At 33.5% G+C, this 24,888-nt stretch overlaps 3 protein-coding genes and 2 pseudogenes across 3 annotated transcripts; 1 reads left to right on the top strand and 4 right to left on the bottom strand.

Moving 5' to 3' along the window:
• Positions 1-304: 304 nt before the first annotated feature.
• Positions 305-1,380, bottom strand: LOC106360320 (annotated as a pseudogene).
• Positions 1,381-3,880: 2,500 nt separating this feature from the next.
• On the bottom strand, positions 3,881-7,301 carry LOC106362443 (elongation factor 1-delta 1). Its single transcript, XM_013802341.3, has 8 exons — positions 7,270-7,301; positions 5,516-5,577; positions 5,132-5,240; positions 4,919-5,035; positions 4,745-4,838; positions 4,540-4,660; positions 4,169-4,444; positions 3,881-4,073 (listed from the first exon to the last, which is right to left on the bottom strand). Coding segments are annotated over exons 1-8 (813 nt in total). The 3' UTR covers positions 3,881-4,071.
• Positions 7,302-8,785: 1,484 nt separating this feature from the next.
• On the top strand, positions 8,786-12,479 carry LOC125574849 (annotated as a pseudogene).
• A 127-nt stretch (positions 12,480-12,606) lies between these two features.
• Positions 12,607-14,559, bottom strand: LOC106362441 (F-box protein At1g30200). Its single transcript, XM_013802338.3, has 2 exons — positions 13,236-14,559; positions 12,607-12,940 (listed from the first exon to the last, which is right to left on the bottom strand). Exon 1 carries the CDS (start codon positions 14,381-14,383, stop codon positions 13,259-13,261), a length of 1,125 nt encoding a protein of 374 aa, XP_013657792.1. The 5' UTR covers positions 14,384-14,559; the 3' UTR covers positions 12,607-12,940; positions 13,236-13,258.
• An 8,240-nt stretch (positions 14,560-22,799) lies between these two features.
• On the bottom strand, positions 22,800-24,481 carry LOC125594560. The gene has a single exon (XM_048770716.1). It carries the CDS (start codon positions 23,879-23,881, stop codon positions 23,054-23,056), a length of 828 nt encoding a protein of 275 aa, XP_048626673.1. The 5' UTR covers positions 23,882-24,481; the 3' UTR covers positions 22,800-23,053.
• Positions 24,482-24,888: the final 407 nt, after the last annotated feature.

The raw sequence follows: 24,888 nt of genomic DNA, 5'->3' as shown, positions 1-24,888 counted from the left end.
GGGAATCCAGGGTTATGTTGCCCTTCTTCTTGAAGAAAGTTGCTTCACCAACACACCATTTACACAAGTGCCCGAGGAAAACGAAAAATAATGGTTGTTCATTGAGATAAGTTTGTTTATGTAGCGTTTTATGTTGCTGACATATATACATCTTAAACCGTTTTGATATTTTCATTAAGACAAATTTATATTCTTCCTACGGATATATATATATGTAGTATAATAACTTCGACTTGTATTGAGATTAGATGGAATACAACTTCATGAAAAATAATGCAAAAGCAATAGTAAATCAAAATATAGACTAAGAACCAGACTGCATAAACACACAGAGACTTCTTTCAAATCGTGTGTTGAAGGCAACAATGTCACAACTCTGGACGTACTCATGATTGGTTCGACGGTGAGCTGCTCTTCAATCATGGTGTCAACAGACACAAGTTCGTCAACTATGGTGCACATGATCTGCAACTTCTTGATTCCATAACCAACCGGGACAAGCTTTGATGCTCCCCAAAATAGTCCTTCCGTCTGAATGGATCTCACAGCTTCCTCTAGCTTCTTCATGTCAGTCTCATCATCCCAAGGCTTGATATCAATATTAAACTGATGACTTCCCAGCTGATAAAGACAAACATAAATCAATTAGAATCCAAGACATACCATCTTAAGTAAATCACCAAACTTACATTCCTTCTTCTTTGTAGATGTCTTGACAGAAACTGCTCTCTCTTCAGCTGTCTTGTTTTCCTCTTCCGTCTCCTCTCCGAAAAGGTCAACATCATCATCCTCTTCATTACTATCATCATCCTACAATCATGCACATATCTATCAATCTTCTCAAGTGAAAAACTAAAAAGACATTGTAAGAAAAATAAATAGAGTACCTTAAAATCAGCTGCAGGGAGTGTAGCAACGTCCCCTTCTGTGATTGGGGATGATCCCTCAACACTGACACCAATTCTTTCATCAGAGACACCACTCTAAATAGAGAGACACAAGTTATAGGAAATAAAATTATTAGAAGAATCCGAACAAGAACATCTAGTAAACAATACAAGACAAACGATAAGAGCTTACGAGGTCTTCAAGAGGGCAACAATGTGGTTGTACCAGCGAGATGAGTTCACATACTGTGAAGATGGGGGATTTGAAAGACACACAAAGATGGTGAGATCATCTTTTGAAGCTTTGTACCTGTAAAGCGTAGACAAAGGAAACTAGTTGTTACTTTTATTGTTCGAAAAGGGTTAAGAGATTTATGATATATTCTTATTATAAATTTGCAGACAACTTACCCGTAAGGTAACTGCGAGTGAGAAGATAATCGTCAAGCTTCTTCAATCCAGCATCAGAGTTAAGCTCGGGGATAGCCGCCATTATTTCTGAAGCGCAAATCTTTTCACTGATATATAAAAGCAGAACAAAACATATCAACTACTTTTTTTTTGAACACATATCAACTACTAAACCCGAACTATGCAAAAGAAACAACGAGTTACTAGGACATAAGTGAAGGAAAGGAAGAAGACCCCTTGATCTAGGGATCCTAATCAATAAGAGCGATTTATCAAACGAAATAAACTGAGGAAGAACAACAACAAACCTGAGATACAAGGTGTAATATCGATCGAGGTAGGAAAGAATGTTGTGTGTATTTCTCTTCATCTCTAGAAATACCACAAAGTTTTAATACATGCAAACAGGGCCGACTCAATGGTGTCATGTAGGGATGTTAACATGGGTAGTTACCTATGAGTTTACCTAAACCCACTAATAATGGGTTGGGTTTTTACCCGTCTAAGATTTATTGGGTCGATCATGGGTACTAATTTTGAAACCCATATTTATGTGTTGGGTAAATATAGAAGGGTAATGGTGGTGTACCCATGGGTTTTCAGTTATATTATTATATTTTTACCATTTTAATCAAATTATATAAAATTTGCAAAAACGTGTTTTCTGTCAAAATCAAAAAATGAATTTTTTCGCCAAAACCGTAAAAATAAATTATCTCACAGAAACAAAAATATGAGTTTTTCCGCCAATACCGAAAAATCAAGTTTTCCTGCCGAAACCGTAGAACCGAGTTTTTCCGCCGAAAACCGCAAAACCGAGTTTTCCCGCCGAAACCGCAAAACCAAGTTTTCCCGCCGAAAACGCAAAACCGAGTTTTTCCACCAAAACCATAAAACCAAGTGTTCCCGTCAAAACCGCAAAACCGAGTGTTCTCGCCAAAACCGCAAAAACTGAATTTTCCCACCAAAACCTCAAAACCGGGTTTTCCGCCAAAACCTTAAAATCGAGTTTTCCGACTAAAAACCGCAAAACCGAGTTTTTGACTAAAGACCGCAAAACCGAGTTTTCTCGCCAAAACCGCAAAACCGAGTTTTCTCGCCAAAACCGCAAAACCGAGTTTTCCCGCCAAAACCGTAAAACCGAGTTTTCTCGTCAAAACCGCAAAACCGAGTTTTCCCGCCAAAACCGCAAAACCGAATTTTCCCGCCGAAACCGAAAAAAAAAGTTTTCCCGCCGAAATCGAAAAACCGAGTTTTCCTGCCGAAATCGCAAAGACGAGTTTTCCCGCCAAAACCGCAAAGCAAGTTTTCCCGCCAAAATCGCAGAATCGAGTTTTCCTTCCAAATCACAAAATGAGTTTTCCCGCCAAAACCGGAAAATCGAATTTCCTGCCGAAACCGCAAAACCGAGTTTTCCCGTCAAAATTGAAAACGGATTTTTCCCGCCAAAATCGTAAATGAGTTTTTGCGCTAAAACAAGTTTTTCTATAAAATTGCGAAATCTTGTTTATATATTAAAGCTGACATTAATGATATTAATATTTTACATAATATTTTTAGGATAAATAAGATAATATTTTGGGTACCTAAGGGTAAAACCTATACCTTATTGGGTTATTTTTTGGGTTTGGATTTCAACCTTAATGTTTCTTGATTTCTGCAGGTTGGATATAAACTGGGTTGGGTTATCTGGGGTTGGGCTGAACTGGGTTATTTTACCCTACGTTACCCGTTTTTATAAAAAAATATTTTTATATAAAAAAATAAAAAAAATTTGGGCCTCTTTTCTTATTTTAATATAAAAATACATGTATTTTAAAAAAAAAATCGGACTCTTATTTATTATTTAAAAAAATACGGGTCTTTATCTATTAAGAAATAAAGGGACAACGAATTGGGGCCGAAACGATCACACCGTTTGCCACCCTATCTAAACCGGCCCTGCATGCAAAAAGGAAATCTTGGGAAGGAAATCCTTGTACAAGAAAATAATTACAAATAGGAAAATAACTTATTAAGAGGTTAGGTAAAGAATGTTGTGTGTTCTTTTCGGGATTTTTTTTAAATTAGTGGGCATTTTTCCTTTTGTTACAACAATAACGTTTGATTTAACAAGAGAGAAATGGTTGTTAAAGAGATTAATTGTTTGATCTCAAACTATTTGTTTCCCACTATTTGTTGTTGTTTGTTTGGATTTTGGATGTGCGTGATATGCGTTTGTGTTACTTTCAGTTCTTAACTGATAGATAACACAAGAACTGAAACTATTACATTACATACTTCTAGATTAAACAAGGTTTTCATGTCTTATTGTGGATGCATAGGGAACAAAAGTAAAATAGATTACGAATTAGCTTATTTACCGACAATTGTATCATTCATACAGATATAAAAGGTACCATGACCAACTTTAAAAACCCTTCAGAGTTTCCTTTTACCTTCAAGCTACTCCTCAAACCACTACTACGTCGTTCTAAAGATGCTCTGGTGAGGCTGTGTAGATAGTAGTATGTTCCATTTTGATGTATTACTAAACTAAATTTATATTTCTTACCTGGCGTAGATATTGTAGCTAGTTTTAGTAAACTCAACTCATATGACATTTGTTGGAAAGTAGAAACTACAAGCAAATAACAAAAAATTGTCTTCTTCGTAAAATATCAAAATTAAACAGGAGATACGGCAAACCATAGCAAATCAAAAACATGAGTGCACAAGAAACTTGGAAACAATAATCAGATTGCACGAGCGCTTCCTTGAAGCAAAGCCATCCTCCTGCATTAACATTCATTCAACAGTGAGTTAATTACATAGCTTATTAAACAAATCGTAGCTTTTAAAGAATTGAGGCAAGGATTCAAGAAACTCACAGATTTTGTTGAAAGCAACAATGTCACAGCTCTGGACAAACTCATTGATTGGCTCGACGGTGAGCTGCTCTTCAATCATGGTGTCAACAGAGACAAGGTCGTCAACAATGGTGCACATGATCTGCAACTTCTTGATACCGTAACCAACTGGAACAAGCTTGGATGCACCCCAGAATAATCCTTCCATCTGGATAGATCTCACAGCTTCCTCTAGCTTCTTCATGTCAGTCTCATCATCCCATGGCTTGATATCAATCAACACAGATGACTTTCCAGCTAATGAAGAAAAAAAAAACAGAAAAATATTAGAATACAAGACATACCATCTTATGTAACTAAATCACAAGTGTAGTGACAAAACCAAAACTTACATTCCTTCTTCTTTGTGGATGCCTTCACGGAAGCAGCTCTCTCCTCAGCAGCCTTCTTCTCCTCCTCGGTCTCCTCACCAAAAAGGTCAACATCATCATCATCCTCTTCATCAGCAGCATCCTACAGTTACAAATTCCCATCAGACTCACTGATTTACAAAACACAAGAGACGTTATGAAGCAGAACAGAAACAGTCTCCAGTACCTTAGAATCAGCTGCAGGAGGAGTAGCAACAGCCTCTTCTGCGACTGGGGCTGATCCCTCAACAATGACACCGCTTCCCTCAGCAGAAACACCACTATACATAGCGACACAAACATGAAGACAAGTCCAGACAAGAAATGTAAAACACAAATGGGAAACAAGGATGGAACTTACGAGATCCTCAAGAGGGCATCGATGTGGTTGTACCAACGAGAAGCGTTCACATACTGGGAGGTTGGTGGCTTAGCAAGAGCAGTAAAGACAGTGATATCATCCTTGGAAGCCTGGTACCTGTTAACACAAAGGAAACTAATTGTTACTCTTATAGTTCGTAAAAAAGGTAGACTTTACGATCTAATCTTATCATTAGATATGTTCACAACGTACCCAGTGATGTAACTGCGAGTGAGAAGATGCTCATCGAGCTTCTTCAATCCAGCGTCAGAGTTAAGGTTGGGAAGGCAGCCATTATTCTCTAAAGCTCGAACCTTTTTCACTGGATACAAAGCAGATCACAACAGCTCAATTACTTAAAACCCACAAAGATTCAGCAATTAAAAAAAAACGTAACTTTATATTGATACAATAACATGATCCACGATTCACTAAGACAACAACTAGTATAAAGAAAGAGACCGAACAACGCTCATTGATCTAGTGTTATGTTTGGAAGATGTTATTACAAAGACATGTATACTTTCAGATCGAAACAAACCTAACAGGAGACGTAAGAGTTAATTATGTAACTGAAGAGGAAAGAGATGAGCAAACCTGAGTTACAAGGAGACTTAGAGGATGATGAGCGACGGAGGCGAGGAGGAGTAGCTGTGGTGCTAATGGAGTTTATGTATTAGTCCCTAGGGTTCTTTTTCTGTAGTGGGCCTGTTTGATACATGGCCTTTTAAAGTATTCGTTTCGATTCTTTCCATTCTCTTTTGTCAGGGTTACTCTTCATTGGCTAGGGCAACTAAGTGCTCGACACACAAATTTGGATACTATAAAATGTGAACATATATTGATATTATATGTAACGAAGGAGATAAGAGGATAGGGGTTTCTTGAACAAATTTGTGGCTCCAAGAAAGAAAAAAAAGGTTCTACTTGTGGGGAAGATGGATCCAATATTGGGTCAGGTCAACATATAGTCTGAGATACTACTCTCTCTCTCTCTAAATATGTGGTCTGTGCCTCTCTGACATATGTTATGGCATAAGTTGTGTTTTTCTATTCCTTCAAATTATCATTGATAAGTTGAGGAATGCTATTCTAATTTTCAGAACAAAAAAAAAACACAACTTATGTCATAACATATACAAGCTGTGAATTTTGGTATCTTCATGATTTTAATTTCGCTTTACTTGCTCAGCAGTGTGGCGTTTAATACACTATTCAACTTCACTACTTGTGAGGGTATTATAGGAGTATCCTTAGACGCAGATCTGGGATGGATTCAATATCCGAAAAATTTAGGGTATCCTGATCTGGATTCGTGGATTTAATATTCATATCCAGATTCGTGGTTTCAGGATATCTGGATTTTGGATATATGTCTAGATATTATATATATATGCGGGTATTCAAATCTGGATACGTAAAATAATAAAAATAATTGTAAAAGACTAAAATTATAAAAGTAATACATAAACTAAATATTTATACAAAATTTATATATATATATATATATATAAAAATTAAAATACTATAAGACTAATTTATGTATAAATATTAATATATCAAATATAAATATTAAAAAAAAATTAATATATTTTAAAAATACGAGTCTGAATCCGAGTGTCCGGATCTAAAATTAAGATATTCGGATCTGGATTCGGTTTTGATGGATCCAAAATTTTACTATCTGACCCGGATATTCTATTTTCGGAGGGGTCTGGAGCGGATCTCTGATAGGATCCCAAATAATAAGTCCCATGCCTACTTAGAGGAACATAATGTTCATTATATATGGATACATATATGTATATGGACACACAATAAAACACACACATTGTCTCGTTTGTTTATTGTCAACGGTTAAGAATCCTTATGGTCATGGATGGTACGTTCCAAGTTATTGAAAATAATCATTTAAATAAAATCTTGAGCTATTAGCTGTTGAGCATGAAGCTGACAAAGAGACAAGTACAAGTGTAAATGGAGATAACAAAGTTGTACCTGAATCTTGAGTAATTCCGATTGGTCTTTTGCTCTCTTTGCATTAGAATAACAAAACAAATTCAAATACGGACAAGTAAACTGCTATTGAGGTTTTAGAACCATTTAGGCATTATTTATTTCATATTCTTAACTTGGAAAAACAAACCAATTAAGTTTATATAATATACATTCGAAAATACGTTGACATATGGAGATACATTAGAGTAAAACATGTATTTTGGCAACAAAAAGGTGAAATTCGATGTGAAGTTCTGAATGTGCATCAATAAATGCCTTTGGACAGCGACACGTGCATCACAATCTCGAGCCCGTCGTTAGCTCTGTTAACCACACCGAAACCCAAATATCACCTTCTTTTTGCATTGGTTTTCTTATAACCCATTTTTATAATGGAAGTCACACAAATATTTATACAGTTATAGTTTATCCACATCATTAAAGACATGTGACTATATATATAAGAACGTAACATTTCCCTAAATGGGAATGTATTTGATTAGTTAATGCAGAGCAGGTTTGTAAGAGCATCTCCAAGGGACTCTATTTTTTCCCCTATAATTTACACTAAAATAAAGTAACTCTATTATAGAGTTGAATTTGCTCCAATGGTTCACTCTATAATAGATTTACTCTATAATAGAGTGAAATATAAAATAATCTTATTTTCTTACTCCAAATATAGAGTAAAAAAACAAAAATACTCTATATTTCACTATATTATAGAGTAACTCTATTATAGAGTGAACCATTTGAGCAAATCTAACTCTATAATAGAGTCACTCTATTTAAAATGAAATATAGAGAAAATTATAGTGCACCATTGGAGATGGTCTAACTTCCTACTTGTGTGAGATGTAACTATTTATTGATGCTTTAACTTAAGCTCATACACAAAATGAAAATGAAATGATAAATGAATTTTATTAAAGAACAACATTTATCCGATTAATTAGAGCCACCAATAGTAGTGAACGAATAAACTTTAGTGTATAAATTCACTAGATATATCATATATGCATCAATGTACCTCATGTAGCCAAAATTCAAAGACGAATTGAAGTAGTCTTTCTCCTATGCATTTATAACTGAAAGCGCTGGTGTATATGAACTGGTGTGTTTGAGCACCGTGTATTATCGGTAACTTTTCATATTGATTGTTAGGAGCTGACAAAGACATATAATGTTATTGACCTGCGTTTTCACATCTTCATATGAGCGCAAGAGACTTAATTAAAAAATGTTTAGTAGCTTTTTAATTATTTATGTTTATCCCATGGTTAAGTGAATCGAACTGAAATTGTATGCTAGAACATGTTGGTTTTGGCTTGCACACAAAACTCAAAAACATGTGATGGACATAAAAATCTTTGTTCCAAGTGGATAAATATTCACTAGTGTTAACTACGTGTAACAAATATATATAGTGTAATTAACTACCCTTTTTAGACTTTTTATGAACGTTTTACTTGTTAGGCTTAACAGATTATGAGATGCATTTACATTTCCTTATTTTCTTTCATCTACAGATACACAAACAAATAGAATATAATATACCCATATGCTTATTCCTAGCTATTGTCTAATCAGATTTTATAACGACCCTATACCATTTCAGTATACATAGTTCATATTCCGATTGTATGTGTAAACAATGAGTGAGAGATTTGTAAAAATGAGAAACAAAGAAGGGTAAAAAGGAGAAACACAGCATAAGAAAAGTACTAAATACTCTGAACGGTGCACTTGTCTTCCCTTGTCCGAATGCTACTGTGGATATTTTTTCTCTAACAGGTAATAATACTTTCTCTCTCTTTAGCGTCTCCCTCCAATTCCCATTTCTCGCTATTTTTCTTTCACTTTCTTGGCTGATTTTCCTGGAAAAAACATCTTAAACCATTACCTCAAACACCCCTGAAACAAATATTTGATGTTATATATTATATGACCCGTTTTTGAATTGATAATGTTCAGATCTGTGGATTTTCTCAACACTCAACGCTTAAAATGATGAGATCTTAGCCTGAGAATATTCAAAAAAGAGAGAGAGAGAGAGAATAAAGCTCGTGACCAAAAATAATCTGAAGAGAATTCATTTTTTCATCCTCGCCGCCATTGTTGTTCTACACTGAGCTTCGACAGTTGACACCTGTTATCCAAGTGAGTTTCTTTTGTTGGTGATTTTTGAGGCAAACTCGTTTTTTTTGGGGGTTTATTGGACATTTATTTAAAATTAAATCTATGCTTTATTTAATGTTAATATGTTTGTGATTGTTTTGCAACTTTCATTATTAGGGCAAAGCTTGTAGCTTCAAGAACAAAAATAATTAGTCTTTGTTCTTCTTCTTCAGCTAAAACAAATCTTCTGTTCTTCTGAGTATTTATTATTCTGCTAAGACTATTGGACCAAAGCTCAGTCTCCCTGTAGGTATAGGTTCCTTTTTGTTTTGTTTTTTTTAAAACAACACTAATAAATCTAGGGTTTCTGAAAGGCTCTTGAGCTATATGAAGCTATGAACATGGATATTAACAGATAGACTTTCAGATCTACATGTTTAAATTAAATTTTCTGAATTTTTATCTATAAAAAATATATATTCTCAGTATTTTCAGTAGCAGTGACTTTAATTATTCTTCCTCTTATCTTTTTTACAGATCCAGCAAAGTCATCACTGCAACATACTCAGGCTTTTTTTTGGTCTATCATCATAGCTCTACAACTGTTTCGCTTCAGACACAAAAGTAAGAAAGAGAGTGGTGAATAGCTTAACTAGGGCTTTAGCTGGAGTCCATTGTCTCTCACCGGCGACTATATCTTCTTCTCCGGTGGATCCTTTGAGCTTTGAGCTAAACCTTCAAAGCATGAGAGTAGCGTTTCAATGGAGGTCGACGACGACATGACGAACAACAACAAACAAGCAGAAAGCTTCAGAGAATCTCCTCAGACAACGACAAAAACGGATGAGAGACTGGAACAACCCATCTTCACGAATCATTAGGGTTTCTCGAGCATCCGGTGGCAAAGACCGACACAGCAAAGTCTTGACCTCAAAAGGGCTTAGAGACGGAGGATACGTCTCTCCGTCGCAACGGCAATCCAGTTCTACGATCTCCAAGACCGTCTTGGCTTCGACCAGCCCAGCAAAGCCGTTGAATGGCTCATCAACGCGGCTGCCGACTCCATCTCCGAGTTGCCTCCGATCAACACAAGTTTCGACCAGGCGCTCTCGCTGTCTAAATCGGCTTGTAGCAGTGGCACATCTGAGAGCTCGTTGCTGTCTTTGTCGAGGACAGAGAGTCGTGGTAAGGCGAGAGAGAGAGAGAGAGAGAGAGAGCAGAGAACAGCAAGGACAAAGACAAGACTTGCAAAATGCTCAAAGCTCCTTCACTCAGCTTCTCACCGGCGGTTTTGACGAACCGAACCGGAATTGGATCGGTGGTTCTTCTTCTGATTGTTTCAACCCGGTTCAGCTCATACCAAACTCCTCTTCCTCTTCTCTACATCATTACAAAACCAACAATCATCGTCAAGAGACGTCGTTGAACCATCATTTATCGTTTGTTCCGGATTACAACTTTGGAATCTCTTCTTCTGATTCTCCCGCAGCAGCCGCCGTTAATGGAGGCTGCTACACTAGTAGGGGGACCCTTCAGTCCAATTCACACTCTCACTTTCTCAACAACAACAACGTTAATCAAAGACCTATCTCTTTCATGGCTACACCTCCTCCTCTTGACCACCATAACCACCAGCTTCCAGCAACTTTTGACGGCCGGTTATATCTCTATTACGGTGAGGAAACCGGAGCTCCGACGATAAAGGAAAGGATGGGAGATAGTAAAGAAAAGTTTCATTCATTCCATCTTGGTTAGTACTTCTAATCCATTATATTTTAGATAATTATTGATTTAATTAGTAATAGTACCATGTTGTTTGCCTTGTCATACATTTCGGTTTCTTGATTTCATAAAAGAAAGATGGGTTATTGGGCGTGGGTGGCATTGAGTCTTATCTTTACATTTTTTTTTCTTAAAAGGTTTCATATTTTCATAACCTTTTTGTGTCTCGAAGTAATGACTTTTTAAGATTGTTATTTGATGGCATGTGGATGAATTTGAAAAGAGGGCTTCATCCTATGTGTTGTCTCCTCATGTGTTCTATGTTGGGTTCCCTTCTTCCTCAGCATCACTTTTGTTCCACCTTGTTGTACTTTCTTTGCTTCACCACGTATTGTGACAACTAATTTAATCAAATTGAATCCTATTTTACTGATTGTTGTTTTTTATGTATTTATTTCATTCATATCATGCACAAAGAATTATTTTGAACTCATGGTCTTGGTTGAGTTGATAAGATATGTGTTTAGGAATCTTTTAAAGAAAAATATTTTAGGTTGGAAAAATGTAAGTGAGTTGAACTGTTTTGGATAAAAAGTAGTTAGTTGACATTTAATATTTGGTATGGAAGAATCAAATTTCTTTTGATAGAGACTTTGTTAGTGAAAGAATCAAAGAAGCTTTTGTCCTTTATAATATTTAATTCTAGACAAAAGATGGGAAGTTCGTGCCTGGTAAATTGCTTACTGTAAAAATTGTTTTAATTTTTTTTTTTTAACTCTGGCCTCCTGAAATGGCACCACATGCTGTGTGTCGGAATCTAACCCATCTCTTCATTGCTGTCCCATGATCTCTCCCCTTTTACTTCGGAGCCATCACACTCACGTTTTAGATCTCTTTACAGTACATTTATACATTACATAAAACACATTTTAACTTTGAATTATTGAGTTTCCTTTCCTTAAGCTGAATTCTGAATTGGTATTTAGCCTTAGCCAACATGAACATATTAGCAAACTAATAGAGCTCAGTTTATTAATCTCTTCTTAAATTTGCTTACTTTTTGGTTTGAGATTATGAGCACTGAACTAAAGAAGCTGCTTTATGTACACAATAAAATAAGACTTTCATCAGTATAGTACAGATTACAGACTGACCAAGGTTGGATTTTCATTAGCAATAAGGAATTGTCATGCTGAATAAATGAGTTTTACATAGATGATGATGCTCTGAACAAACGAGTTCCATAGACTATTTTCTGTGAAGGCTGAATATAATGTTTACACTCCAATGCTTATACATTAATTGCAGACTTCAGTTGTTTAAGATTCATATTGTGTTTTTAACATCTTGATTGGTAATTATATATACCTTCATCAAGATGTAAAGCTGATCTGTGAAATGTTCTTGAAACTAAAAATGCAGGGGAAGGAATCGACGAAAGACGATGTATGTGCAGGCCGAACCTTTATCTTTTGATCTTCCATCGCAATCATAAACCTGAGTGGATGTGTAACCTGTTCACACTGCGAGGAATGTGGTGTTGTTTGATGAGAAAATGTGTTAATGCAACGAAAATGTTTGTTTTATTAATTATGCATCTTTCTGTGTTTTCATTTTTTTGTCATGTAATTTGCCTAAAACTGGGACCAAGGTCCAAGGTTTGTCTAGTCATCCTCAGTCTGTTGACTACATGGTAAGGAGCTTCTAGGTTACATTTTCCGAAGACAAGAGTGTTCTTGTTCAGTTTAGAGATGATTGATTCGGTTCATGCAAACCACAAAGTCAAACGAGTGCATAGATCAAACACAGAGATATAAGAAGCAAAAAAAAAAACATCGAGGCATTCGTAATAAAGCTGAAAATAATTTATTACAAACTCTTATGTAACATAATTCCTTCCCATCCTAACATGTCATTTTAAAGCCTTTAAACACAGACCACAAAACACATGTTCTTGCTCATTCACATTCTTCTTTTACAAGCGGTATATGTACAATTTGCGTACTTCAGTTTCACAAGAAACTCCTTAATCCTCCTGCAACCCTTGTAGATTCATTCGATTGGAAACTCCTTTGCATCAGAAGCCAGAGAGTTGTTGCAATTTAGTACATTTGTGATCTTTCTGTTTCTTCTCTTTTCTTTCCTTCACACTCCAATACATGTGGATTTGCTTGCTCTCTCTATCTGGAAAACGTCATTGATAAACAACGTTAACACCTTCCCCATGTGCAATAACTCAATACAAGTTTTTTTCTTAATTTGACAACACATGAACAACATTTTCGGTGAAATAGGTTAGGACAAAGTTTATATGATAAGAGAAACAAAGTTCTTGCAGGTAACATGATGACCGAAATGAAAACAATTCAAAAACATGAGAATAGACAAAAGATATAACCTAAGACTAGTTCTTGCATCATAGATGATAAATCAAATCTATTTGTATTCAGTTTATTGCTAATACCACAATGTGTTCTACCTGAAACCGTCGTGGTGCCCAAATCAAAACGAGTTCATCTCCAGACAATAAGTCCTCCTCTTGATCAACATCCTCGCGGCGGTCCCAAACGGTTCCTCAAATGCATCAGCCAACCAAGAAGCATCACACACTTCCTTCTTCGACTCGCTCGGCCTAATAGCCACCAATGTCGCACCTTTCAGAACCGTACCATCAGGTAAATCCAACTGCGGCGCATACCACAGCCTCATGTTCAACGCCGGAACAAGCGTCCTCTTCGAAGCTGAAGAAGCCGACAAAGGAGTAACCCTAAGCTCCTCAAGCTGTTCTCTGTTCATAGACAGGACACCTTGCCCGTCGGCATCAGACAGAACAAGACGATCCAACGTCTTGTGCTCGGTTATGATCGGTTGGAGAAGGTAATGGCGAGCGGAGGCGGCGATTAAAGAGCTGATCGTCCAGACAACACGAAGCTTAAGTCCTCCGTTAGTGTAGAACGACTCAGGTATGTTACCATTGTCGTCATCAAGGAGAGGACTCTCGAGATCTGAAGTGGACCGAGTCACGGAAGACGCGCCGAGGATCATGCAGTTATCAAGCGTGGATCCGAAGTCAGCTCTCCACTTGAGCAAGATACCGTCTTCGATCCCCAGCTCCCCCGTCGGCAGTTCGATCCTCAGAAACCGAATCTCCGCGAAGTTTTTCAGAACCTGCGTCGGCGAGTGGTGCGTGACGCCGCTCTGATCAACCTCATCCTCGAGAGACGAAGACGATCGTCTCGGCCCTAGGAACTGCCCCAGCGCTTGAAACGGCTTGAAGATCGGAGCGAAGACGAGGCGGAACAAGGCGGAGAAGGAGCCGCCGGCGGAGGCGTCGGAGATCGACGCGGTGTTTAGCGAGAAGCGACGATCGTCGTCGCCGGAGGCGGAGGAGTCGTCGTCGGAGATGACGCAGTCGACGCGGACGAGGACGTTCTCGACGAAAGGGACGAGGGAGTGGAATCTGCGGGAGACGATGCAGCAGCGGCCGAGATCTTTGACGTCGGCGACTTTATCGAAGATGAGGAGGAGGAGAGAGTCGGGGAGATGGTCGAAGTGGTCGGTGTCGTCTGAAGGTTGAGGCTCCGGGTGGATCCGGGAGACGGGATCGGGGCGGAGAAGGTAAGACATGGCTTTGTGTAATTTAGGAGAGATCTGAGGAGGAGAAGTGAGGAGACTCCATGGAAGGATTAGATTTTGGAGAAGGGAAAGAGGTGTTCTCGTGATTGTTTTGTCTTGTAGTGAGAACAAAGACAGAGAGAGATAAGAGATAGATCTCACTTTGGTCCGGAAAGGACTGAAAATGTTGCATGATTTGATCTAAGATTAATTGTGGATTAAGACCATCTCCAATGGCACTCTATTTTTTCCTCTATAATTTACACAAAAATAGAGTAACTCTATTATAGTGTAACTTTTGCTCCAATGATGTTACTCTATTATAGAGTTACTCTATTATAGAGTGAAATATAGAGGAATGTTACTTTTTCACTCCAAATATAGAGTAAAATATGACATTCCTCTATATTTCACTCTATAATAGAGTAACTCTATTATAGAGTTACACCATTGGAGCAAAAGTTACACTATAATAGAATTACTCTATTTTTGTGTAAATTATAGAGGAAAAAATAGAGTTACATTGGAGATGCCCTAAGAAAGGTAAATTAGTAAACGCTCTGCAATAATCAAATAGTTTCTCGATTTATGCAGCTGTTTTACCAATTGGCAATTAATAATCAATATTTTTAATATTTTTTAGGTAGGTATTCGATAATTCTGTTCTGTACATTAATAATTTGGGAATTTTGAAAGAAGAAGTAGAAGGAAATAATCATTTATATTTTTGAAGCTTCGGGAATTTGCATTCATATCAATTCGAAATGGTATATTTTTTCTCAAAAAAAAAATGGTATTTTCGTTGGGAAATTAAATTGATATTTTAACTAGTTTTATAATGTTCAATTATTTATTGGAGTTAAATGAGATAAGGGTAGTGTACTGCTGTTTTCCGGCCATGAGTGGAGTGGTACCACACGGTCTTCCTAAATATTAATGCATTACTCCACTTAAAGAGATAAATACCTGGAAAAAGTATACAAATATATACATTAATTATATATATATATGATGTAAACGTATATCTGAAATGTGTATTTTAGACTTTTAGTTATATATCGGTTATAATTTGTAAACCAAATCTGTGCCATTTTTATTTTTCCGTGGATATTATAGACATAGTATTGTTTTAGTTAATGTCATACTATATATACTACTCCTTCTGTTTCACAATACATGATGTATTACTTTGATGCACAAAGATTAAAAAATTTAAAATTTTCTAAAAAATTACTTTTAAAATAGAATTAAAAAATCATTCAACCAATTATAAAAATCACATCAAAATTTAATTGGTTATACAATTTTCAATAAAATTAAATATAATATAAAATATTATAACATCATCTATTTTGAAACAACAAATATCTTCTAAAATATTGTAACAGAAGGAGTAGAAGACTTCAAGCCAGAAAAACTATCACGGTAGTCGTCCCAATGGACGTTTCTTGTATTGCATAAATATATAAGTTTGTACGTAAGTATGTGCATATCCACATAGTCATATTTTGCGATCTTAAGTGACCAGTTGGTGCAAGTTGCAATTATATCAGTTTTATAATCATTCTTGTTTGACGTATATTAAATTAGTAACTAAACTAGATTAGGTATATTCGTAGACTTATAGTGGATAAGACTTGAGAAAACGCATGAGACAGACAACTAGTCGATAATAAGCAAATACATTAGATTCACATTGTACGTTTTATTTCTTAATTTTATTTTTAAAACCAATAATGCAAGATGAGGCAAATACATTCTTTATTTTTTTGGGGAAAATACACTCTTTATATTATCCTGATAAAAATATTAGTAACCTTTTAGCCCGCCCCTCCCCATTTTTGCTTTTTTTTTTTAATAAAACTAAGTTCATAAATATGCAAATAATATATTCATAAACAAAGAAAATTTCTTTGTGCTAAGATAATTTAACTAAACAGTATCTATGATATTTTACAACTGGATCGATCTCAATCCCTATTCATATTCTTGATAGAAGATTTTAACTAATAATTTACGTCGATTTTCTAATAATTTATTATCTACGCGACAATAACCATGGTCGAACCTGAATAGAAGCCAATAAAGCATTTGCTTCAGGGTCAGAAGCAATATATATATATATATATATATATATATATATATATATATATTTGGAGCCACAAATAATTGAAATCTCACATAGCTCTACCAGTAATGACGCATGATATAGCACTTTCATGCCATGTTTCGAACCTCCGATGTATATTTTAGTATTTTGGTGATTTTTAAAAATAAATGGGTAAAAAAAAGTTTTTAGCTTCTAGACCAATAATTATCAGACACGGCCTGACAATAACACATGTGTTAAACAATCGCATAAACAAAGGATGAAAGGATACACAATAACATAAAACCAATACATGCAATTAAATTTACTACGAAACATGCAAAAGTTTTTTAAAAAAAGATACAATCTCAAATTCAAAGTAATAATGTTTTTGTATAGGAAAGTAATAATGTTTTCTGATATTGTAAAATTCTAATTCTTTGGTGACCGCGAAACCAAGGAAAATTTTAAACTATCAGTATACTCTTTTCTGTTTCAAAATAATCCATATTTAAAATAAAAATTATATTAAAAATCATAAATTTTTATATTTCAATTTATTTTATTAGATAATAATAGTAAATTATAAATTTGAAAATTTTAATTTTGTTTTATTTAATTCTGACTGTTAAAAATTAAGACTATTATAATTTAAGATTCTTTAATATATAGAAAAACTTTAAATATACATCTCTATAATATTATTTGAGAAGTCAGTTTCATATGTGTCCCTCTCACGTTAACTCTCACGATGGTTGATTACACTGATACCCTTAATGGATTAATTTACATTTAAAATACTATTATTTATTTATTTTATTTAGTTTCCTTTTAAAAATTTCCGAAAAAATTTACACATATAATAAAAAAGGAATTTTTTAAAGTTAAAAAAAAAAGAATTGGAAAACAAAAACATATGTATATATAATATGATTTCACTAAAAAGGAAAGTTCACAAAATAGTAATATTACATTTGAAAAATATTTTTAAATAACATAAAATGTAATTTTGAAGTAATAAAATACTTTATTTACATCTATATTTTCTTAGATGAAAATTATAAATTTCTATATAATGTGATTTCATTAAGAAAAAATTACACAGATAATCTTGATATTAGAAAAAGAAATATTATTTCTTTTAAAACATAATTTTAAACAATACAAAAAATACAAAGTAATAAAAATATTTTTTATATATCTATATATTTTCTTAGATGATTACATAAAATAATTATGAAACATAAACTGATATATGTGTAATTGTCTGAAAATAGTTTATAATTAGTTATATTCAAATGTTTTATTTATTTTTCATATATTTAGTTGACTTTAATATCTTTCAATTGCAGCAAAAAAATATCGACAAATTATATTTTACTTATATAATATTATTTTTAAATACAATCACAATTTTTTACTGCTTATTTTAAGAGATATTAAAAAAACCTAAAAAGTATTTTCAAAATAAACATTGTTTGATCAAATAGTCACAAAATAGTTTAGTGAGGTAGATATATTATATTTTATCATTATTAAAGTTATTTTTTCTTAATATTAAATTTTCTTTTAAATTTTATGTTTTTATGTTTGTAACTTAATAGAACCATAATCAAAATACCAAAGCAAATTTGAATTCTCATTATAAGATTATTTAAAATAAATTTTAGTCTCCATTCAATAAATCAAAGGCATTAAGTTATTTAGAAATTCATAAAAGATTTTAATTATTGTAAATATTGATATGTGCTCACGAGCTTTCAAAAATGTATAAGCTTCTTACGCATATAACTTCTTATTGATCATCACTTTATTTTTTAATATTTTTTCACAAACAACATATAATATAAGAAAATACATGCACACTTGATTTAATTATAATAAAAATAATTATACTTCATTTTGAATTTGAAAGAATATATGTAACTCAATATACTCACAACATGAGTGATTCAACTAATCCAACTTATATCTAAAATCATAGATTTAACTACGATAAGAATATATAATTTTATAAGAATAGTAATTTATTTTATAAATATATTCATAGGACAACTCAAAGCATATTAAAAATGAAAATAGAATATTAACCAACTGTTACAATTTAGTTCTTTTGTAAAATTTATATATATGCATGAGACTTCAGAATATTATCGTTTCGTTATATTAATTTTTGTTATTTAGAATCAGACACTTTAGTTTTTTTAAAAAAATTTCATTATAAGCATAATATATCTTAAGTTATACCTAATATTCATAAAATATATTAACATATCTAAGACAACAACCATCTAAATGAAAATACGAAATTAACTAAAATTTTAATATATAGAATAAAAATATTACAGTTGAATTCATAGATGCAATCCATTTTGCCCAAATGATAACTAAATCGATTGAAAAACAACAAAATCAATTAAATATAACATATATAAAGTCATATGTATAATTAAAGTAGTATAATATTATTAATATAAATGATGCATATAAATTATAAATTAATTTAAAATCAAATGTAAGTAGCAATCAATTATTATAATATATTTATTTTAAATATTTATACATGTGCATGAGCACGGAAAAATCACCTAGTTAAAAAAAATGGAAAGAGTATTGCGTATGTATGACAGTTAAGGCCTTAAGGGATACATCTTAATTAATTGATAATATTCTCAATGTGAAATCATATCTCCTGACTTAGGAAAATGCAAGAAAATAATTGGTAGGGAAGATTCGCCAGATCATATTTGCTACACTCAATAATTAAAATATTTAAATTACAGGAACTCATTTGCAATTCCCTGTCATTAATGAGGCCCTCATTCTTTGATTTATAAACATATCTGATTCGTGCATTATATTTTTTTTGGTGAAGTCCTCGCATCGACCAGACGAAGCAAATCCATTTTCACGTCTTTCCATTTTATTTATCTCCATCATAAACTATATTGACAAATTTGTTTTGCTATTTTACATCGTAAACGTGTTTTTTTCTCTAAAAATATAAAGATATACTTCCTCTGTTTTTAAAAGATGCATATTCTAGATTTTTCATATATATTAAGAAAACTCATTAAATATGCATTATTTTTTGTGAATAACAATTTTTCATAATTTTTAGCCAATAAAAATTTAATAAACACCATTAATTTTTTTAAACTTACAATTTTTCATAAAATCATATATTAAAAAAGTAAAAAATGTATTTTTTTGAAACATTTTTTTTTTAGAACATACATTTTTTAGGAACAGAGGGAGTAATTACTAATTTAAAACATTTTGACAGAAATACAATGATAACAAGAAGCAGAATAATGAAAAAAATTCTAAATAATAATTTGACCTAATCTAGAAAAAACCGACACAGCAAGCAAAACCGCTACTCGGATGTCTCAACTAATCCGCACTTACAATTTACCGCAAATGGAAGAGCAACATTTATTACGAAAGACATAATCCAGTAATTTTGACCTCTCCGATAATCTACTTTTTATGATCTGACTCGTCAAAGAACAACTCGTTGTAGACGTCCTGAGTATCCACCAACACAAATAGACAGACTCAGCAGAGGTCAAACACACCCACATCGACCGACCGGACTGAGTGTTATGAACTGAGTGTTATTGACAGGAAATAACCTCCTCACACCGCAAGAACAATACCAAAAGACAAAGAGACAAATTAACATATACTTCTACCGATATGGTTTGCTATTTTAAATAGCAGCTCTAACACATCAAACCTAAATTTTTACTCTAATTCACTCATATACATCTATTTGAGTGTTTTGAAGCGATCAAAAGTTTAGAAAACCTCAAATGCAAGGCAATGCAATTGGAGTAATACCTTAGCTAGATAGATTCAAAGCACAAAACAAATTGTATTCACACACTTAACGTATCGTCTTAGTTTGTCGACTTATATAATATTATTTTGTAACCGATTCACCGGAGACACGGTGTAGCATGTGTTCTGTCTGTACCTTTCCCCGGGCTCTTCGTACGGAGATTCACCTCTTTCATTTTTATCGATGTTATTTCTATTATAGTAATCTATACGATAGTTGCAAATTTTGTATTCTTTAGAGCAAGTCCAATGGTGGTATATAAGAGTTTTTTCAATTAAAATAAATAAAAATAACAAATTAGAGATAAAGCATGAGTTTTCTGTACGAAGAATTTTAGAAACTGGGTTTGACAAATGTTAATTCCTTATTGACTTTAGTATTTAAATAAAACTAAAATCAAAAATTTTAATTAAAATATTACCTTTTTTTTGAAACTTAGACATGTGAAGCCGTCTTTATTTAAGTGATTTGATTAATTGTTCAGTAATGATTCTACAAAACATATGAGGCTTGAATCTTAAAATGATTTATTAACAATTACACAGATAAATGAACAATTAAAAATTCGTCATAGTATAAGTAGAATCCACAAACATGATTTACCATAAACAAGTTTAAAATGATATAAATCGAACCGTTAGACGTAAATTATTTTAAAACATGTATAGGGGTTAAATTATTATAAAACAATAAACCAGTGTTAAAAATTATTTTTAATATTAATATTTTTAGTTTGTCGGAAAACATTAAACTAAATTTATTTAATTTTACCAAGTAAAACCTAGATTCTACAGAAAAGTTCTTTTTACGTTTTGTAATTTTACGTTTTGAGGAGTTTTGCCCCCAAAACATAAATAAATTGTCTACCATCGGTAGAGATAGAATTAGGACCATCTGCTCTGATATAATTAAGAAAATTGAAACATTTAAAGCTTTGTCTTTCTTTCTTTTTTGGTAATATTTAAAGCTTTGTCTAATGCCTGTTCTTCTTTCTTCTTTAGTTTTCGCTGATCACATATGGATTGTCAATTTCTCCTTTATTCGGAGCCTTGAAAAAAAAAATGTTTTGAAAGCTATTTGGAACTTCTAAGTTCTAGGGTGTGATTGGTTTTTAGTGGAGTAATATGGTGAAAATAAAATGGTGAAAAGTGGTGGAAAAATAAACGTCAAATCAAGAGTAAAACATTTCTTCCACCAGTAGGAGTGTGACTGAATGGTCATTTTGGAGTAAATATTCTAGAGTAAAATTGTTTTACTCTATTTCCTGCTTAATATTTACCAATCAGGTTGAAAAGTATCTTAGCTGAATATAGCTGAAAGTGGTAGAAATTATTTCACTAGTTTTGAATGGAGTAAACATTTACTCTCGTTTTCTCTTTTTTCTGTTCATTCTTTTTCTTCCATGTTTTGTTCCTCTTAGTTACGCTGACAATTTACCAATCACACCCTAGAGAGAATAACATATTAATATACTTTCTCACTTTTTTTAGCGTTAATTGGAGAAAAGTATTTTCACCTGATTGGTAACTAAATAATGGGAAGTGACGTTAATATTTTTCCACCTAATAATTTTTACTCTAAAAATACCTTACAGTCAGACACCTAATAGTACATAAGAGGAAACGATATAACTACATACCAACCACAACTAGTGGAACTATTGAATACTTCCATATAGTAGGAGATGTAGATGTTTACATTTCTGAGTCACCTCCCATGACATTTTTAACTTTGAATATTTATCATAAAAGACTCGAACGTTGAAACTAACGATGCCTTTCTAGCATTATCTTGTGGTCCTTTAATTATAGAAATGTTTTTCAAGAATCTGATCCGAATCCAATTTCACCACTACTCATTGGCTCTTAGATTTTGGAGTCATTTTCCATGTCTTCAGCAATGTTTCAAACTTGTTTATCATTGCTAGTAATAAAATTATGCATATGCATAATAATTATAACAGACGCATTAATGTCGGGGATTAGAACCCCAAAAAGAAAAAAACTACTACTACTTTCTTTTTGACAACATTTTTTTGATTCCAAGAGCTTAATTTACGAATTCGTTACTGTTTGATTATCACAAATTTAATGGGCTTTTTAATGATCCAGTATAACCCGTTAAAAGCGAACAGTTCGTCAGTGACACCAATATTCATCATTCCAAACTTTGTAACAAGTTCTAACAGGAACCAATACCCCTTAAAATTCATTAACAAATTTCATATATTCTACACTATCCATTTAAAAGGAGTCATCTAATTAGTTTGTATCATATAGAGAACTTTGATAATGTTTTTTTTTTGAAGAAAGAGAACTTTGATAATGTTCAAAATTGCATTCTAACCAAATAATCTGAACGATAGTCTCTATTTATATTCTTCGACCTGGATGCTTTTCAATTTAATATTTTCTACAATTTAAATTAATTCCTTTGGGCAGCCAGCATTCTCCAAATTTATCACTAATTTAACTTCAATGCAATAAACAAGATAAATTAATATAATTCTTCCTATAAATATAGACACGTGTAACATAGTTTAACCGATATTACAATGTTTCATAGAGAATAAGCTATTATAGTTACATGTAGTTTGTATCAGTAACTATTATGCTTTCATGTCTTATATTAGTTTATACACTGACGACTGCCAAAAACGTCATCCGATCACGAAGTATTAACCAAAAAAAAAAAAGAACTCCTAACAACAAAATAAAACAAGAGTTCTTACTAACTTTATATGCTATCATGTAGACGATACTCGTGACTGTAATCTCATCTGTTTATTGAACCTTTGTATGAATTCTTCGACTCTTCGGTTCAACTCCTCGTTCGACATCTTTGAGAACTCTTCAGATTCTTCTTCAACGTTCTCCCATTTCTCTGGAACAACCATCCATTTCGAGCTATCCGATTCGCTTCGACGATAGTTTTTACTTTTGGCTGTCTTCACCCGTCGTGCTTTGTCTGATTTAGTTCGTTCGTAAGATCTACGGTACACATGGTTCCTTGTGTGGCAAGCTTCAACTGTATGCTCACTAAACGGTTTGTATTTCTTGATAGCCACAACGTCTCTCGGCTTCTCCTCACTCACCTCGCGTATTATTTTCTCAGGAGGCGAAGAAACACTGACTATCTCTTTTACCATCGGTTCTTCTTCCTTATAGCCCACGACATCTTTAGGGCTCTTAATTTTTTCTCTGCCGCCAGAGTTTTCATCATGTCTAGCGTTTTCTCCGTATGTGAAGTTAGGAACTGGAGAATAGTTATGATCTGCACGGCTTCTCATCGCCGCCATGGTGTATTCACCGTAGAAGTCGGGCCTCTCCTTACAAGTGAAAACGCCGTAATCAGCGGCAATGATGAGGATGAGAGTGTTGGAGATGAAGAACAAAACCTTTGTGTCTTTGAAGATAGACGATGGAGATACTTCGAAAACGTAAAAGATCAAGACGTAAGTGAAGATCGATAGGATGATGGAGAGCAACGAAGAAGAAGAATAAGAATATCGTTTTTTGGGCTTGTAAGGTTCGAATTTAGGGTTCTGGATCATGTACGAGGGAACTTCTGTCATTTTCAGCTGTCAGAAAGAGGAACTGAGAGATTAATAAGAGTTGTGTAAATCTGTTGAGGTGTTGTAGCCCTTATATAGAGTGTATGATCTGAATTGGAAATGTCTACAATGCCCTTGGAATATACATTATATTATTAACGTTTTTTTGTAAACTAATTATATTATTAATGCTACTTGACACGATTCAAGATTTGACATGTCATGGTGATTTACGTATGAGCTACGTGGAAACTCAAGGGAACTCGCATTTGAAACATCATGGTAGGTGCCCGGCAATTCATATTTAGTAATTAATATTGACTGCGATATCTTGTCTACCTGAGAAGTTACGTTGTATGGTGCAATATCTGTCGATCTACAGAAACTCATGCTAGCCTAAGATAGATACAAACTAAATTAATTCGGGAAACATATCTGGTCAAGGCACCAATCCTGGATTCACGAGTATATTGGTACAGCAGAATATCGTCACATCATCATTAGACAACAACGCAATCAGATATATCGGGACGTCGCTTTTCTCCACTTATGCCTTAAAAAAAAGATATCTATTAACTTTTCCAGTATTGGACTAGCATCTAGCTCCTTTTGAACGTTAGATTAACAGTCACTTTCTTTTAATTAACTCTTTATCAGACTACTCTAATGAACTTTGTATGTACACACAGTATCAGTATTATAAACTTTTTCAAGAGTTTAAAACAAAAACCACAAGTTTAGGATTCAGTACGCAATCTGTAACACTTGCCACGTAATGTTGCAACTGCATCAGCAAGTTGGTAATTGAATTTTAGCAGTCGTGTAAATTCCAGTCCAATATTTCCTTATCATCACCTTAGTCATTATTAAAGTTATTACTATAATCAAATATCTCAATTATGGTATAATTTTATGATTGACGTGCTAAGAGTGAAATGCATCGTTCATTTAAATATATAAAAGGTGAAACTAATTTGTCGTCTGTTGATAGATGTTACGCAGCCATCCGAGACTTTTAATCAGAGTAT

The sequence above is a fragment of the Brassica napus genome (genome assembly GCF_020379485.1).
Source record: "Brassica napus cultivar Da-Ae chromosome A9 unlocalized genomic scaffold, Da-Ae chrA09_Random_20, whole genome shotgun sequence".
Classification (NCBI taxonomy): domain Eukaryota; kingdom Viridiplantae; phylum Streptophyta; class Magnoliopsida; order Brassicales; family Brassicaceae; genus Brassica; species Brassica napus.
Note: the sequence above shows the minus strand (reverse complement) of the source record. Positions and strands in the feature narration are given on the sequence as shown.

Coding starts and splice junctions, on each gene's coding strand:
- LOC106362443 (XM_013802341.3), bottom strand. CDS start 7,301: ATGGGTTATAAGAAAACCAATGCAAAAAGAAG. Junction 5,036..5,131: donor ACTCGCAGTTACATCACTGG/GTACGTTGTGAA, acceptor TTGTGTTAACAG/GTACCAGGCTTCCAAGGATG. Junction 4,661..4,744: donor CTCCTGCAGCTGATTCTAAG/GTACTGGAGACT, acceptor TTGTAACTGTAG/GATGCTGCTGATGAAGAGGA.
- LOC106362441 (XM_013802338.3), bottom strand. CDS start 14,383: ATGTCTTACCTTCTCCGCCCCGATCCCGTCTCCCGGATCCACCCGGAG.
- LOC125594560 (XM_048770716.1), bottom strand. CDS start 23,881: ATGACAGAAGTTCCCTCGTACATGATCCAGAACCCTAAATTCGAACCT.